Source organism: Homalodisca vitripennis, chromosome 2 (assembly GCF_021130785.1).
Source record: "Homalodisca vitripennis isolate AUS2020 chromosome 2, UT_GWSS_2.1, whole genome shotgun sequence".
Taxonomy (NCBI): Eukaryota; Metazoa; Arthropoda; class Insecta; order Hemiptera; family Cicadellidae; genus Homalodisca; species Homalodisca vitripennis.
The window spans coordinates 106,621,206-106,640,413 of record NC_060208.1 but is presented as its reverse complement, the minus strand read 5'-3'; the positions used below and the strand labels follow the sequence as shown (position 1 = coordinate 106,640,413).

At 34.4% G+C, this 19,208-nt stretch overlaps 1 protein-coding gene across 7 annotated transcripts in view; it reads right to left on the bottom strand.

Moving 5' to 3' along the window:
- The window catches only part of LOC124354513 (protein singed), a 79,094-nt gene that overhangs the window by 38,005 nt on the left and 21,881 nt on the right, over positions 1-19,208 (bottom strand). For all 7 annotated transcript variants that reach the window (XM_046805031.1, XM_046805030.1, XM_046805033.1 and 4 more), the window contains 3 exons: positions 18,491-18,823; positions 13,005-13,180; positions 10,754-10,992 (listed from right to left, as the gene is read on the bottom strand). In XM_046805031.1, coding sequence (XP_046660987.1) covers positions 10,754-10,992; positions 13,005-13,180; positions 18,491-18,823 — 748 coding nt within the window. The remainder of the gene's footprint in view (positions 1-10,753; positions 10,993-13,004; positions 13,181-18,490; positions 18,824-19,208) is intronic.

Sequence of the window (19,208 nt, the reverse complement as noted above, 5' to 3'; positions counted from 1 at the left end):
GCGTTTCCAGCATAGTTTGCTTTAGTGAAGCGAGTATCAATGTGCCTGTTAGCGTTCCAATTCATAGCCCTGAGAACTTGGGTTCGGGTCCCGGTTTGGGCAAGTCTATCATTACAAAGCTGTTGAAACACCTTTTGGTCTCAAATACGTTTTACTCTGCCGATGAGTTCCTGACATGCCGCTGGGATAATTAGTCTCTAATTTCTGTGCGGGTCTGACGGTCCTAATAGTACTTACTGAATGAGAGAATGAATTATCACTTATGCATGTTTGAATGTATGTGAGAATGCCTTAGCTATAGGTGTTAAAACAAATTACATATTTTCAAACTGCAATAACGATTATTATTATTATTAGAAGAAGAACTCTTAATACCATTCAGTTATAATCTCTATATCTATTATAATCTCAACTTAGAATAATTATTTTTTATATTTCGACTGTATTTTTGTTAAGCTTCGTGCCATCAGAAGAATAAGGAACCGTAAATAAGTTTTCTCTTACGCAACCAACTGTTTTTGTTTTCTTGATATTATTTTAGTTGCTCAAGAAAAACCAAGTGTACCAAAATTTTGGACACAGGAGACTAATAAGCCGTACTTTTAAAACGAGAATTATTGCAAGGGGGACAATAAAATAAATTGTTTATACGAGTTAAATATTGCCCTGGTGGAGAGACACATCTGTGTGTGTAATGCAGGCAGGTTGGCAACAGGCCATAGAGTCCTCCTGTTTAAATATCATTGTTTATAAGGAAGAGGCAGGTATTTAGATGGCCTCGCAGTTTCGTTCATTACAAAGTATACTTTATTGATATCATCGTGACAACCGCCGACCGCTCTCCGTACATAATACGTTTCGCTGAGGCACTACGTCCCAGGAGGATTTGTCCTTATAATAATTATTGTACTCTGTTTATTCGTCCTCTTATTTACATCCTGCTTCACGTATAAACTACCCGCTACTTTGTGTAGTCTCGTTTGTTTAGTGTGTTTATTGTGGGAGTGAAAATGAAATGTAGAGCGTTTGCACAGACAGAAATCCGTGTCGTAGAAACATGGTTTAATAGCATCTTTGGAATTTTGCTTGTATGGCGAAATTAGTTTCCAGTAAAAAAACACATCATTTGGCTGTAAGTAGAAAACACAGTATCCAAGTGACATAGTTAGTTGTAATTATATGTCAATGAGCAGAATTTTACGTTGAATATGACAAATAAAATTAGATGTAACAGGTAGGCTAACCTAAAATAATTTCTTATGAATATAATGTCTAAAACTACAAACTACCTCTTTAGATTGGTTTCGAACTGAAGACTAACAAGTTTAAACAAATTTATATATTTTTATAAATTAAAATTTATTTTTTTGTAGTTAACATTCAAAGATTAGCCTACCGAAGAATAGAAATAATAAAAAAATGGGATTTATATCATTATACGAGTGTTATAAACGTCACGAAACGGCTTGGTAATTTTTGAGCGGTTTATTTATAAAAGTAAAAGCCTACTTATAAACAAAGGACATGGACAGTCGTGTTACTTGTTCCACCTATAAACATGTTAACATCCTCAAGAGACATAATATACTACAAGTAAGTGGAAAATATTAAATTGAGTCTCAGTGTTGAATTTTAGTATGGTGAAGTTGCATGCTGTTAAAGGGACACACAACAAGGAACAGGTAGTAACACGAAAAAGAAACTTTAATTGTGTAAAAAGCAGCCACTTAAATGCTTTTTAATGTTAAATACAAAATGTTTTTCGCGTTGAACATAAGATTTATTAACTGAAAAATAAATACATGATAAGTAGAACTATTGAGATTGTCTTAATTAGGATTTTGACTCACTTATTATTAACTCTAAATCGTTCAAAAATATATTTTGCAATGCCAATATTTTAGATTCAGTCATCCTAAGTTAGTTTTTGAGTTCATTTTTCTATAAACCTGTACACAGCTCGTTCCTGAACTACGTCGCCGCAATTTAGGACATTTTCTTTTTGAACAAAATAAAAGCAGTTCCACAAACACAACACATAAAATGTCTTAGTTTGTCTATTGGTATTGTTTCGTGATAGTTCTATATTCCTAAACGATGTAAGGTTGTGCTGTTTGGTAAAACTATTGATCTATATCCTGCTATATGTTTACTAGTTTTTTTATGTATTGATTATATCCTAATCTACAGCAAGAAATATTTATCGTTTGTTAGTTGCAACTGTTTGAAACTTTTATACCACGTCTCACAAAAACCAATGTGAGAACAATAATCCTGAAAATACAACACTAGTTCATTAAAATACAACTCGACAACTGTCCTACCCATTCTTAACGTTAGCTAACAAAATTTATAATAGTAGTGAATGAAGCTGAGATTTTTAAGTTATGTACCAAACCAGGAAATAAGTATGTCAGAGATGGAGATGATTATGTATTATGCCTTGCGTTAACATTAGTCAATCTAGTAGACGTCACTTTTTACAGCAACAAAATAGGCTAGTCAAATTTATTTTTTCTCAAACATTTCCTATTTAATTGGGATTGATTGATACAATGTATTTTATGTGTAATTTCAAAATAGGGTAATCAATAACGTACAATATCAAGCCAGGCTGTTTCAATGGACCCCGTTGGTGAAAACCCCGAATGGCGGGTTTACATATGTTTAACGACAGCGGTATCACACCGCATTGTTCCACAAGTTCACTGGTCACGACGTGCTGCTACACTACGCCAAGCTGCAGTTCCTGTCTGAGCGCCCAGAGAGGGTCAGTCTGTCAGCTGTGGTATGTTTGTTTTTTATGTCCCTCTTCTTTCAAACGTAAATCAATCTGTCCATATGAGTCTGTCTGTCCGTCCACAGCTGCGAGAACCTCGCGATTGCCCCCTACAGCGGACACGGGCCGCTCCAGTCCCAGTAACGTAACTAGTACTACTTGAAACGGGGGCAGCAGAAGTGGTGCAATTGGTTTTTAGTTAGGCTTTTAAATATCAGGATCACAGCATTTCAAGATAAGTTTCATAAACACAAGAAAACATATGAACACGGTTTTTACCACTTCATGGAAAAATAGAAGTATTTAAAATATTAATTTGGGTAAATTTTGTAACCAACCCCGAGGAAAACTGTTGATAAGGATATGACTTTTTACAGTATGTATATAAATTATGACTTATGGAATAAAACTTTTATAAGTTAGCTATGGCCTTAATATAGCATATTTTAAATAAATTATGATATAATAAAATTACATTATTACTTAGGGAAATTACATTACTATGTATAATTTAAAAATAAGGTTGCGATTTTTACAGTATATAAATTAAGACTTAAGTGAATAAGACGTTTGTAAGTCCACTATGGTTTAAAGAAATTAAAATTAAAAAGAAATTATTATAAAAGAAATTACTTTCTTCATGATATATTTAAACACAACTAAATTGTTACTATGTATAAAAATGTGTTATATACACCAAGTAAAACATCTATATCTATAGTTTTTGCATCTTTATGTCTAGATGCCCCCAATTAACATTTAGGTCTACTCTCAAATTAAATATTTACTACATAATAAAAAATATTATCTTCGGTAATTCTAAGCAATATATGGGTCAACCTCGATTTTTCTCATATTACAATATAATGTTCCAATAGTCAATTAGAAAAGGAAATGAGTATAATTTCTTGCCGGAAAGCAGTTATAGGGAGCAGGCAACCGCCAGACGGTCATATATTGCTTAGAGTTACCTATTAGTGATCAGGGGCACTGACGTGATCTGGGCTTCAAATTTGGAACTACTCGAGTTAATTTTTTTTTCTAAAAGAGCAAGCAGCGCGAAGCGCTGCGCAGCGGGCAGGCATCGTGCGTGATCCTTTTTTTTTATTAAAAATTTCTGATAAATTGTTATTACATATTACAATATAATGTAGGTAATGTATGTAAAACAATTTTAAACACATAATTACATGCTGGAAAGCAAAGTAAACCAATATAATCCGCCCAATACAAAATCTCCATAAAAATCTGGTAAAGGAATCTGTGTCATTCCTTTGGTCTGAATCAATTCAGTATATACGAAGATCACGCACGATGCTTGCCCGCTGCGCAGCGCTTCGCGCTGCTTGCTCTTTTAGAAAAAAGAATTAACTAGAGTAGTTCCAAATTTGAAGCCCAGATCACGTCAGTGCCCCTGATCACTAATAGGTAATTCTCGCGGTTGCCTGCTCCCTATAACTGCTTTCCAGCAAGAAATTCTAGTCATTTCCTTTTCTAATAGGCTATTGGAACATTATATTGTAATATGAGTTGCCTGCTCCCTATAACTGCTTTCCGGCAAGAAATTCTAGTCATTTTCTTTTCTAATTGACTATTGGAACATTATATTGTAATATGAGAAAAATCGAGGTTGACCCATATATTGCTTAGAATTACCTTATCTTCAACTTTTCCTTACTCAAACTTTTGCTTGTTTTGAAGAATTCAACTTTTTGATATTGGAAAGAATTTGTACCAACTAAAAGCAACTTCAACTTCAGCAGCAAGTTTTTTCATTTCGGGTTTTTACTTTTATCTGACAAACGTTATTTTTATTTAATGTATAATTATAGGGATCTTTGGAATCTCCGTAAAAATCAATAGTGGAACATTAATGTAAAACATATATGCAAATATATTTATATGAGATTGGTCTCGGTGGGAAAATTATTTTTTCTATCATATTAAAGTTCAATGTACAGTCGATGGAGTCAGTGGATGGATGAGTTGCATGTCTATGATCAAAATGAAGCTTAAATGATCAATAACTTGAAATATATATAAATTTATTTAATTTAACAAGCTAGAGATTATAGATTCCTATAACTAGAATACAATTTAGAACAAAGCACTATATTTCCAGAGTAATAATATATACAGTAGGACCTTGATATATCGAACCTCAATATATCGAATTCCTCGATAAATCGAAGTTTTGTCATTCCCCTTGAATGTCCCATTTACTTCAATGCTAATTTTACCTCTACATATCGAAGATTTCAAGTAAATAACCTCAATATATATCGAATTTTCGCCAATAATTTTGCCTATTTTTTACCTCTATATATCGAAGTTTTCTTATAATTACCTCAACATATCGAAGTTTCAGTTTATCAACGAAACGAACTTTAGTACTGTATTGTCGTGTTGTGCAAACGAACAACCATCAAAGTAGAGTAGGTACCGTATTTTTCATGTCGAACCCCCACCACCAACACTCCTTTGTTTTCTGTAGACGCCAGTGGTGGGTCACCACTCCACCCTCAGTTTAATTGGGACGTTACCACGATTAGTGCGAGTAGATTTTTTTTTAACAACAGTAAATAAGTTTTGCAAACTCTTTATAACATGTACGTAAGCCTACATTACAGTAGCATTTTAAACATTTAAAATACAGTACAGTAGAACCGTATTTCAGACATGTGTATTTATACTGTACAACATAACTTTTTAAGACGTTACAGTATTTCATATTCATATTTATGTAATAATATTACTCTATACGTTTAGTTAAAAAATAAATAAATTTAAATTGATGTATGGTGTTCTTGTTATAATTTCTTATTCACATTTCCCGATAAAGTAATGTACGATTCTTAATTGTACTGTATTATTGTAGTGGGTGTGGACCTCTATACAGTATATCGAAGTCTGTCAGAGTTAACCTTGATATAATGAATAATACAACAACAGTTGTAAACCTCTATATATCGAAGTCTGCCCCAAACAGCCTTGATATATCGAACCTCATTATATCGAAATTCTTGATATATCGAAGTTTTGTAAATCCCCTTCAGGTTCGATATATCAAGGTCCTACTGTATATATATATATGTATATATATTATAAAAACGTTATATCTTACGTTAATGTTTAGATATAGATACCTAAACTTTAATGTACATAAAAACTCAAATGCTCAAAAGCTTTAAATGCTAATACCTCGCACCTAATTTTCTACATGTAGGCTAATAGGGGAAAGTCTCATTGCCGCTCTTAAACAGCCACCCACCTATGCTGTTCTGATTTACAAACATTTTTAAATACACCAAAACGTATGTACAAATTTGCGAAGTAGTTAGGTATTTATCTAGAGTAGATTCATGAATAGTCCGAGAAGTCCACACAGTTCTCTTGGAACGGCTGGAGGAAAGGTGAGAAGAGGAGGAGGAGGAGGAGGATGTAGCAAGTGACACTGGAACCGGGCAGAAGTGGGCCAGAAGGAGCATCAGGTCCAGCACTGAACCTTGTAGTAGTCCACATGGGATCCGGTACACGTGACCGGCAAGGACGGGACATTTAGTTTAATGGCTGCGATATAATTCCTCTCCCGGCAAACTGGCCGTCGTGCCGGTGTAACCGGGTCGGCTCGTGTCCCGAGAATAGATTGATTTCGAAGTTCAGATATCCCAGGTCAATCACAGACTGGGTATCCCGCCGGGGTTATATGAATCCGAGAAGGATTGGTTCCAAATGTTGATTGGTTTGTGATTGAAGTAGTCTTCGTACTAAGTATCTTGTGAGCCATATTATGTATGAAATATGGATACAGAACAGTAAATAAGCTCAGATCCAACTGAAAGTAGACCAGAACGAAACAATAAAATCCTAACATCAAGCACGCCAGTAAACCCTGATTTAGAAACGTACCTCAATTGCAGTACAGTAGACTTAAAAGCTGCGACGAGGAACATGTTGCAGATGCTACTCAATAAATTACCAATTATCAATTCATACGCCTAAGACGTAAGCAATAAATAGTTTAAGGAACATAGTAACGAAGAATTAGTGTAATGGCCGAGGTCTAATATTGTTACTAGTAAAGATCAAGAGCAAGTACATCATGCCGGATCTTAGTATATTTCTCAACAAATCAGTGATTGCTACTGTAATTCGTAAAAGCAACATTCCAGTTATTTGTAATGGTCTCTGGCTACGGCAGAATTACTAAGAGCAAGTTTTAGTTATATTTACTTATCAAACAGAACGAGATGTGTGGTTTGAAATCTTTTTTAAATTCCATTTGAATCTAAAAATTTTCTTTGAATGAATAGTAGAAGCAGATCAAATCTTAATGGCCTTAAAAAAGAGCATAACCTAAAGTAATTACACATAAATAAAGTGCACTTGAGCGTGATTGAGGCCCTGTAACAAAACCCTGGTTATGATTGTGTACAGACAAGAAACTCAAATTTGAGAGCCTCAACAGACAACACAAGAAACAATTCAAACCGTTGCTGCGGCCTGTGGTATAATGATTATGTCTGTCCTTGTGTTGACGTTTTATTGTCCACTTCCGGTCGTGGGCGGTGAGGGGCGGAGGGCGACCATACCGGAAGTCACGGCACGCGACAGTCTGAACGACCGTCCTGAGTGATTTTTGTCCTTCTCTCACCTAATAAACTGCGCTGTGAGACAAACATACAGACGTTTTCTCTTTTTCCAAAAATGCCTCTAAGAATATATTTCATATTTTATCAACATATTACATACATGCTTACAACGCATGCCTAGTTTAGAAAGGATCGCCACTCTTACAAGAGGAATTGTCATGTGGCGACAGCACTGACATCATGACATTGAGTCTAGTAAATGTTTTTGGGGTGTAAAAGGAATGTAATCTGCCAAAGTTAAAAAACTATCAAAATTATAGCCAAGACCGAATTTTCAACTTCTTGCGTAGGTATCAATTTAGGAGTGCCGCAACTTCTAGATTTAAAGATCTCTAACGATAGTCGAAGTGATAGGATCTTTAGCTCTATGATCAATCACCTACTCTGCTGCTTGATGACCGAGATCAATCATTTTATCCCTGAACCTCAGCAAATCAGTGACAGGGACTACTTGTAAAAGTAACACTTCATTAATCTTTTGGGGTACTACGATTAAAATAAGCACATAGTGCAAGATCTTAGTTCCGTTAACGATTGTTTGCTGCAGTCCAAGTACTATTTTGAAAGCATGGAACTACTGATTTTTCATATGCTGATCGCTCGTTTTTCAACAAAAAGATTATTCTCAGATGCTTACTAACTCTTGACTCTGGAGCTATTTTTAGTAAGCTACCTTTCGTTATCTGAAATAGGGATGAGAGTGAGGTACTCTTCTTGGATGTTCTGAACGTTATCAGAGTTGGTTGGAGATGTGCGAAATGCGATAAACTTGTCTGCTCTCTTAGCTCGCGTACTGTGGCAAATCCTTTCCAACTTTTCTACAGAATACGGTATTTATCAACTCAATGTATCAGCATAATGGATCTGAGCTCCGAGGAAGGGAGGGTTGGTACATATCATTTTGGAATTAGTGATTCACTAATTAGATTTACTGATATTACAACAGAACTTACAAATATGGATTTTTCTTGGGAGTTTCCCAATTAAAAAAACGTAAAAATTATATTTGATATGTTACTGTGTGATTTGTCTGTAAGACCTAGTTGTTAGCACGCGTTGGATGTTTTGACCTCAAGGCTCTGTTGGACACTTGGATTCTTAATTAAAAACATGAATAAAGCAGCAGATATTGTTTGACTAAAAATTCAACTGTCAGCCTCGACCTGTGCAGATATAATGGTATATCGCAAGTTGATTATTTGTATAGTTACCATTTCCTATTTCCATACATAACCTGCTCGTGTGAATGAAATGTTACGGCAGTGTGTAAGGGGAACACGAACCCATTTATAGTGTTTGTTGGTACGCTCCTGAAGGTACATAAATGATAATAGTTCCGTAACTAATTAGCACACAAACAATGACTTCTGAACGCGATAGAAACGAAAGAGGAGGGAAGGAAAGGAGAGGATGTTAAGGGGAAAGAATCGGAGCGCGCTAAACCGGAACAGACAGGAAGTGTCTGCGGTCACCGGAAGTGTGAATATTGGTGAAACGGGTAACACACGTCGTCTCATCTCCGCCACAGCAGTAAACGAACCCGTCATCCTGTAGCCTAAATAATGATGTTTATAACTTCTGGATAAAAATCAGGTTTGCAACTTTGTGCAAAAGAGACATAAATTGTTTTCTTTTTACAAAATGAGATACTAAGTTTAATGTGGCACATTTTGTAACAATAAGTGAAAACTTATGTTTTATACACTGATATACTACTTAACTCACCTATATTATAGCCCGAAAATACCTTCCCTGCAGATGAGTAACATTAAAAATATTTATATCACCCATAAGTAATTAGTATTGCCACATTGTGAATTTTGTGGACAATTTTGAAACTAGAACCAGGGTAAACTGCTGAAGAAATTAGGGACATTTTACAGTAAATCTTACAATTTAACGAAGTAATATTTTTGCTACTTAATTAAATAAGATCAGAAAATGAGAAATTTTATAACAATTAAATATGGCAAAAGGAAGTTGCATGTTTTAGTATATAATGAACATGTTTTTGTTCAGTAATGTTCCAGTGTATACCTGAATGTTTTTAACACTCAAATGACACAAATCAATGGTTATCTGATTATCTGCTGCCTTACTGGTGAGTTTAGTGTGTCCAAAAATGGTTTCCACATTATTACAAAATTCATGAGATGAGACATGAAACTTAAAAATACTCTACTATATTACAATGACTGTTAGGTTTGTAAATTTTATACTACAGTCACTATGTGCTGTTTAAACAAAATTGTTACATTTTAGCAGGCGAGCATTGGTTTATATACGAGTACATAGCTTCTATATTCTTCAACACATAAAAGAGTGAATTGTTATAAATTTAATTTTTATAAATAAAATTTTGAACGATGATTACAAAATCATATACTTTTTCAGAGATTGATTGAACAATTAAGAATTTACTAGCAATATTCATCAGACTTACTCCTAAAGAAATCATACTAAAGAAATTATGTAGCATGAATAATAAGGGTTTAAAAAATATAAATTTCCTACAATATTTAAAAAATAATTGAAAGGTTAGCCAGTGATGATCTCTATCTAGCTTTTAGCACATTACAGAAACCTGAGATCCTCAATAATAGGTTTATGTTATATTGCTGCTAATAGATAAATGTACTTTACAATAACTGTAAGACTTACAAAACTACTGAGATTTCTAATGAAAAAGTGCTGTGCAATGGGCAAATAACTTATAGCAAGAAAGTTGAAAACAAATTCTATTAGAAAATTGGATTTCTAGCTCAAAAATAGATTTTTTTTTAGCAATTTAAGGGTGCTTTCTCAACAATTGCCCCAGTGGGATTTTGGCTTTTTCTAATCTCATATTTAGTTCTCATCCAGGTTGTTATGGGGAACTTCGGGGACTTGTAGGTTCTTCAAAAGACCTAATTCTGGAGATACCCAGTACGACCAAGGGTTGGATTGTTTGGAGTGTTACTGAGATGGGTGATTTAGAGAGACGAAATGCCTAAAGTATGTGTTATTGAACACCTAGTCGTCTACTCGGGAATGTCTCTTGATGTCCTTTGACTACCAGGCAAGTCATTTTGGCAGACCTTCTTGTTAATATATAAGCTTGCTGACTTATTTCACTTCCACACATCCAATCACAAACTTTCCAATCTACTCATTTATTAAAAAACTGGAACAGAATTTCTTACTCAGTGGCTATACAATGTCTTAAAGGGAGGTCAAGCTTAACACATTGCTTGGATCTCTTAACACATAACATTCCAAACAATAAATTCTTAATGTAAAAGAGGACATGTATTTTTTCAAATGGAACGTAAAATAGACTTACCCTGTTTGACGGAGACGTATCTCGAATTGAGGGCAGCCACAAAAGATGCCTGTGGAAGAGAGTCTTCAAGCGTAAAAAGTTCATCCTTTGTGACAGAGTTGGACCGAGATTTGAGCACTGCCTTGCTGCCAATAGGAGAAAGATAGGCCCCGGAGATGTCTCTGAGAGCCAGCTGTCCACTGTGGTACTCAGCAGAGTAGAGACAGTTGGGGTTACATTCGTCCACCAACTTGCCTTCCCTGTAACAGCAAAGGTTAGATAAGATACAATTCATTAACTTAACAGTGGCAAATATTCATAATCCTATTTATCATCTATGTATTAGTATCTGAATATATTTATCAATATTTAGATTACGATAAGTTGGTGGCATACATTACTTGCAACTCTTGTCTCAATATTTTACTATGGATTGTTTTGGATAGGATGTTAAATTAAATTAGTTACGTTATGATGATTGGGTACATAGGTAATGTGTAAACTATGTTAGTCTAGATTAGGTCAGCTTATGTAAACAGAAGGGAAACATTGTTTATCATTGGTCGTAAACTTAATAATATATTAATGTAATATATTAATTGAGAGGAACAAGTATGATTTATTCTTTGGAAAACAAAACATTAGATTATGAGAGTTAGTTTCGAGTTATCATTTAGTAATATGATATACAATACAATGAATGGTTTATAGTGTCCATATCAGTTAATTTCAATGTCAAAGTCCTTTAAAAACTGGTTATACCAAATGAAGACACAAGGTTAAATTACAACATGTAATAAATTATATTAGATATAAATACGCATAAAACACTGAATAGTGTTGATGACTTGTGTACAAGATGATACTTTATATGCATGATGATGCTCTTGCAGACTATTTTTAACATAATAAAATTATATTAGATATAAATACACATAAAACACTGAATAGTGTTGATGACTTGTGTACAAGATGATACTTTATATGCATGATGATGCTCTTGCAGACTATTTTTAACATAATAAAATTATATTAGATATAAATACACATAAAACACTGAATAGTGTTGATGACTTGTGTACAAGATGATACTTTATATGCATGATGATGCTCTTGCAGACTATTTTTAACATAATAAAATTATATTAGATATAAATACACATAAAACACTGAATAGTGTTGATGACTTGTGTACAAGATGATACTTTATATGCATGATGATGCTCTTGCAGACTATTTTTAACATAATAAAATTATATTAGATATAAATACACATAAAACACTGAATAGTGTTGATGACTTGTGTACAAGATGATACTTTATATGCATGATGATGCTCTTGCAGACTATTTTTAACATAATAAAATTATATTAGATATAAATACACATAAAACACTGAATAGTGTTGATGACTTGTGTACAAGATGATACTTTATATGCATGATGATGCTCTTGCAGACTATTTTTAACATAATAAAATTAGCGATGAAAGGCTCATTTTACTTTCATACAGAAAATATAAAGTAACAACAATACAATTGTATAGTACATAGGTAAAAATATGATCCCAATGACATAAAACCAACTGGAGAAGAATTATAAACATTTTACTTATCTATTACGAAAATAAAAGTGCATTATGTAGTGTGAGCAATGAACTGAAGTTCTGTTAGATTAATTTAGAGGAGAGTATTTTAGACTGGCAAGCATCAGGAAGGATAAAATTAATCTTTGATGAGATTTAATGTAACAGTACAGTGCATAAATATAACCTGTATAATGATATAAAAAGTTGTAAGAGAATGCAGAATAGTTTTAGAGACTATAATTATAAAAATCAGATTGATATTTTAAGCCAACAAGTAGCCAGCCATCTATCTGACAAATCAAGACAGATCTTTTATAGTGTTTTGTTGCATTGATTTTAATCAGGTCTTAGAAATTCTTCACTTTTATTCCAAACAGAAATAAATAAAGAAGGTCATTTCATAGACTTTTGAAAAGTTTTACCACTCTGTATTATATAACAGTATAGAAAGTCAGTTTATGACACATTTTTGGGAGACCACGGCTAAGAGTGGGAATAAATTTTGAATGAATGAGAATTGGGGTAAATGTAAAAATTGTAGGTATAAATGAGACTCAAATGTACTGAATGTATGCAAAATTGTAGTATGTCATTCACTTTTGACGATTGCGATAACATGTCAGTGTTTGTACGCAATAAAACATATTATTATTACATCGAGAAGGCGATGTAACCTCCACTGACCTTGAGAGGTACTTGTTGTTGCAGGTGTGAAGAGCATACTTGCCGCCATCGTCCACCCTGAACTCCAGGGTGAAGAGGGTGTCTTCCCCCCAAGGTATGTTGGCGTCTACGTGGATTTCATCCAGGTTCTCCGAGAGGTGGGCGAATCGTTTGCGTCCGACGGAACGCAGGTTGACCTACGAAAAGTTACCCAAATACAGCAAACCCGGTAAAATACGATATTAAAGCAATATAGCTTAGCTATAGTACTGGATTGATTTCATGTTTCAAAACAAAAATAATTTTGCATTATGTAAAAATTGGCCAACCAAATTAGCCACTAGTTAATGATGTTATACTTGAAAATTTATGTTAAAAACTACAATTGTTCTTACTTAATACATTGATGACTTTTTCGGATTTGGTATTGCATTTGAAGAACATATATAAGGTAGTAAACCATTTTAAGTAACATAAATACTATATAAAAGTGACAGGTTTTGTTTAATTCTTTTAGTATTGAATGGTAAATTGTATTTTAATTTCCAATGAGCGTAAACTTTAAATAAACCTATTTAATAAACTATATTTGGTAACACAAAAGTCATTTAAAAAGTCATTTTCATGTTAATTCACATTCCATTTTAGCAAATAATGTCCAAAGCTTTATGTAATTTCTTGGAGCACTGTTTACATTCATTTTAATAAAATGAATTAATAATTAATAATTATTCATTTTAATAATTTTGATAAAATGTATAATCAAAACTTTAAAACAGCCAGTATTTAAAACCAGTGAAAATATATGATTTAATTTTTTAGGCCTTATGGAAATATTAAAATTCAAAGGTTCAAGAACAAAGGTTACAAGGGCTTCACATAAAAGACCTCAATGAGAATACTCCAACAGCCAAATTAGTCACAGACAAAATGATCTGGTGTTCAGAGCTCCAGAGAAATGGTCTCAATCAAAATAATAAAATATCCCTGCCCAAAATCAGTTGTGTCAAGAATTCCAGGAGAGGTCTTATAAAATTATTCCAATTGGATTCCAACTATTCCAGCCACACAATATGAGCTGGTATCAGGGATTTCAGAGTAAAAAAACTTATGAAATATAAAATAGTCTTAACCAAAATCATCTGTGTCAAGAATTTCAGATAGAATCTTGGTAAACACATTTGAATAGCTAAATTAACAACAGCGAATATAAGTAGGTGTCAGGATTCCAGAAAACTGGTCTTAAGAAAATACACAGAGTTATTGAAATTTTTTATTTTGTTAAAAGCGTATTTTTACGGAGCTGGGCTGAACATCAATGGAATGCCCTGACATCCAAAGTTTTAGAGAACTCGAAAGAGGTACAGTTTTGTTTCCCTTTCTTCCTACTATCAAGCAAAAGACTGAGAGATAGTGCTCAAAATGTTTTTTGAGAAAATGTTATATGGAGTTTACGAGTTGTTACAAATACATGTTGAAACAAAGAATGTATGTATAGCATAGTGCTTATAGTACTAATTTTATAGATTTTAATGAACCTAACATTGTAAAAGAAATATTACTTCATTTACCGTTTTATTGACAATATAATAAAATTTTAAATAATATTGGAATATAAAAACAAAAAAGAGACAGTGTTGAATAGTAGTACAGAGATTTGCACTTTTTCAAGATAAATGGTTTCTAGATTAAAAGGTGAAGAACGATCGACCAATACATCAATCCCTTCCATGATAAGTATTACAAGTGGTGAGCAGGAGGTTTGAGAGTCAATTTCCCATCCATATCTTTATTGACGTGACAACGTCTTAAATTAGGTTGCGGCTCGGAGTCACTCATGAAAAAGTGTAACGCCCGGTAACGTTACGATGCCCGTCCAGTGAGTCCGCCGCACGGGATCCGCACGGGATAAAGCAGATAACTGTGGGTCCGCCGCACGGGATAAAGCAGATAACTATGTTTATTCGTGAAAATGTGGAGTGCTTAGATTCGTCATTTACAACAACTACAACAATAAAGGTAAATAATTGTACACTGATATTTCATTATCGTAAACTATGATTGATTGATTAATTGTTAGATTGACACAAAAGTTGAGAAACTGAGTTTATAGGTTATGTCATACTATTGACAAATGTTGATAGTGTTAAGTAAATTATTAGTTTAAATCACTCTGCAATCAATCGTAATTCAGTCGATTGAGAAGAAACAGCGCGTATTGCTAGTCAAACATTTAAAATAACAAATTATAACCTCTAACCTGTCATAACAGTGCGACCAAACAAACGAACTAAACCGACCAATCACCACGCGCGGAGTTAGAATTTAACTGTGTTTAGCAAGAATTTCAAATTCCAATTTTAGTAAATGTTTTATTCAACTTTACCATTTACAATAACAAATTTTAATTAATTTCAAATTATGTACAATGTTTTAGTAAACAAAATATATTTCTATAGTTAAAATTTGTGCAATTCTTATTTTTATTCAATTCCTTGTTCCTATTGTGCAATTTAATAATATTCATATCAATAAATATTCTACCGAGAAAAAGACGTTGTCACGTAAAATCTTCGCCCGTAAAACCGACTTTACAGGCAACCATAATTTTTTTTTTTCAGATCAAAAATACCTCGTAAAGGAGCATGTCCAACAAAAATACGACAATATTGCACACTGAACGAGTTTTCAAACTGACGAAACTGGATCTCTATGGCAACACATAACACAGTGATAAGAAACTAATATGGGCGCACAACGATAACCCGTATCACTTTATTTATAGAACTATATCATGAATTGTACAAATAAATGGTATTTACAGAGTATAACCTATAAAACTAATTAAAAGTACAATTTAACGAAGGGCGTATTCGAAGATCAACTTCACGCAATACTACGTACCGTACAGCGACTCGAAATTGTCAGTTGGTATTAGTTAGTCTCCCCTCGGCTCCTGACAAAATGTAAACAGAGACACAAACAGCTGCAAGCACACGGTGAGAGTCAAGAGTCGGTTGTTCCTTCTACAGCTGATATTAACGCAAACGGTGACACAGATTACGGTGGCGTAGTTTTGTAATCTATTGAAGCTAGGGTGTACAACGTCTTTCTATAATATCTTATATTTCCTGGACGACATGTAGCCTTAAATAAGAAGACCTTTCGGCCTTACTGTAACCAATATAAACTAGATTAAAAGTTTTGTAGGTCGAGACCCACATACAACTTCAGACTGCAATAATTGGATATTGGCTCGTACTATTGATTTATAGCATTGGCTAAAACAATAGACCTTACTGTACTCATTGAAGAATAACTTATATTGATTAATAACAAACTTGATAATGTTGACACCATAAAAAGGCTAATTAGTTAAAATTGATTTATGATAAGCTAAGAAACAATAGTTTCCACCTTTCTCATACACTCATCCTTCATTCATATTCAGATAATATTAACTTGGTTATGTTGGCACGACGTGAAGGCCAATGGGCTACAGATGAGTTATGGCACAAGCTATGAAACAATAGATCTCACCTTACTCACATATTCATCCTTCATTCATATTCAGATAAATGTACACTTGGGCATGTAGTCGCTTCAAGTCGGCCATTGACAAATGAACGTTAAAACAATTTTGTTTCCGATAAAATAAAAGCCAATACTAAAAAGTAGATTAGATACTCCTAACAACTAAACGATAGACGGTGAAAGTCTACTCTAGCGAGTGAATGCAGTGTGGAGGGGAGGGTAAAGAGTGATAAGAGAAGCTATTTACAAGCTCATTATCGCCAAGTATCGCTTTGACTTAACTAACGTACACAGGCGGCCACTTGACTCATCAAACTGATAGCAAGCCGTTTCTTCTGTTTTGAAGCGCTAAAGCATCGAAACGATGTATTCTTACATCTTTGTAAGGATGGACATCAACTTGATACATAGGCGTTTCTTCTGATTTGAATCGCTACAGCATCAGAAAGATTTGTTCTTCCGTATTTGTAAGGATGGACATCAACCTGATAGAGAGGCGTTTCTTCTGATTTGATTCACTACAGCATCAGAATCGTATGAGGTCTTTAACAGTTGAAATCTACTCTTATTAGCAAATTTCATTTCATGACCTAATAGATTAATGATAAATGGAAACCAAAGGAATGTTAGTTTTATGTGGAATATGACCCATAGCGACTTCGATCTTGGCTATATTGGTCTTGACTACAGACAACTTCGTTTCAAAAGCCACAAAAGGTGGCATGAATCCCCCAGTTGACTCCACGAGACATTGCGGTGCACACAGATCAGATAAGACAAGTCAGATGACACAGGAAGGCCGATTGTAACAAGCCTCAAATTCGATTTCAAATTAAAGTAGGCTACATTTATTGTTGCATGACTACTGCTGGGTGTAGACAGTTTCAATATTATACAATCATTTATAAAACATTTAACATTTTTAAAAAGTTTTCATGTTTTTAGGTAAAAAAAATAATTTAAGTAATAGAACCTCTTCAAGAAAGAATATATTTAATACAAACTTTAATGTAACAAATCCTGCCACCAAATGCTCCTTGGATTTTGAGTTAAAAAGATTGGTTCCTTTGTGATGCATTTTAGCCACGCAGGAAGCCTCCAAACCAACTTGCACCAACATTATAGGGGGAGACTCACAGTCAGAAATTAAGAGGCATACCCGCAGTTAGACATAATGAGTCAGACTAGCAGATAAAGCTAAGTATCGGACGTTTACTACTGATCGCGGGTGTCTTACCTGTGCACCGCAAACCCGTAAATGACTGCTATGCTATTAAATTTTGCTAACATACAAGTTTCAAATACATATAATGATGTTTTGTAAAAAAATACTCTATTAATTTGTGTTATAATGGCCGCGTCCCAGATTAGTAAATGATATCACAATCGTGACTCAACACGTGCTCAAAAAGAGACTTGTTGCGGTACATGGAAAGTTGGCGCATGACGAATACTATATCGTCACCATACATATAACCAAAATGGCGCAAACAACCACCAAACACACTACCGGTGAAACGCCAGGTAGATATGTGTTAAAGTTAAGCAATTTTGCTGTGCTCACAATACACCCTCTCTTCAGGACAGTAAACAAACTTTTTCCAGCTTTCCAGGATTACAAACGGAAATAAAACGAGAAACTGGTGAATGTAACACAGAAGATTTGTAAAGGAAAGAAGCTGCTATCTACAACATTGAAGAATTGATTTACCTAATGAAGGATTTGTTGAATAAGCATACACCTTGGGCAGCTCCATATTTTGAATCATGCACTGAGCGTAATTCAATATTTTCCAACCCGCAATTTATTCATTGCACTTCCGATTCATGGCCATAATATGAGATTCCTGTGGAGCTCTATATCGACAACATTAGTGTATCTCAAGGAAACCGCAAACCAATGACCGACCCCCTCCGCCACCGTGTGGAAGTACTCCGTATTTTATAGCCCTAAATCTACTCTATCTTGTTACCTGTGGTCTCGCGGCCAGATGAACCAGCCAGAACTCCGCGTTGCCAGGGGTCTTGGCCGTGCAGGTCAGCTTGTCAGCAGAGGCACCCAGGTAGTACCCTCTCGCGATGTTCTTGAGCGCCCAGCGGCCAGAAGGGTTGCTGTTGTCGGGGACGGTGATGAGGAATTTGCCACCCTGTTCCTTCTCGTCACTCTCGCACGTCACGTTGCCGAAGCTGTCTACCGCTAGGTACTTGCCCAAGTGGGACCGGAGGTAGATGGCGGCAGCCTCCCCCCCGGCCGGTTCCAGAGTCCAGATCTGCTTCTTCTTCAAGGAGGCACCGTTCGCGTTTATCTGTAACCGAGGACACGCATACTCGTATACTGCCATCTTGGGCACAACAGAATTGCTCTGTCAAATATTTGACGTTTGAATTATAACAATGTATCCAAGAATAAAAGTTTTTGAATAATGTTTTCTATCCGAAATTAGCGTGAAATATAGGATATAACATAAAACAAAATGTAGTTAACAGCCGAATTAAAAAATATCTGCTATTTACGAAAAAATTAAAACTCTTAAAAATAAAGAAATTTAAATTTTATTGTCAGATTTATAGTTTACAGATTGCTAATGGGTAACAAATTAAACACCTTTATACTATTTCTACAAACATTCATTAGTTTTTTTTTTTTAAATATATCAATAAATATTGTATACTTACTGCACAGACCTTTTC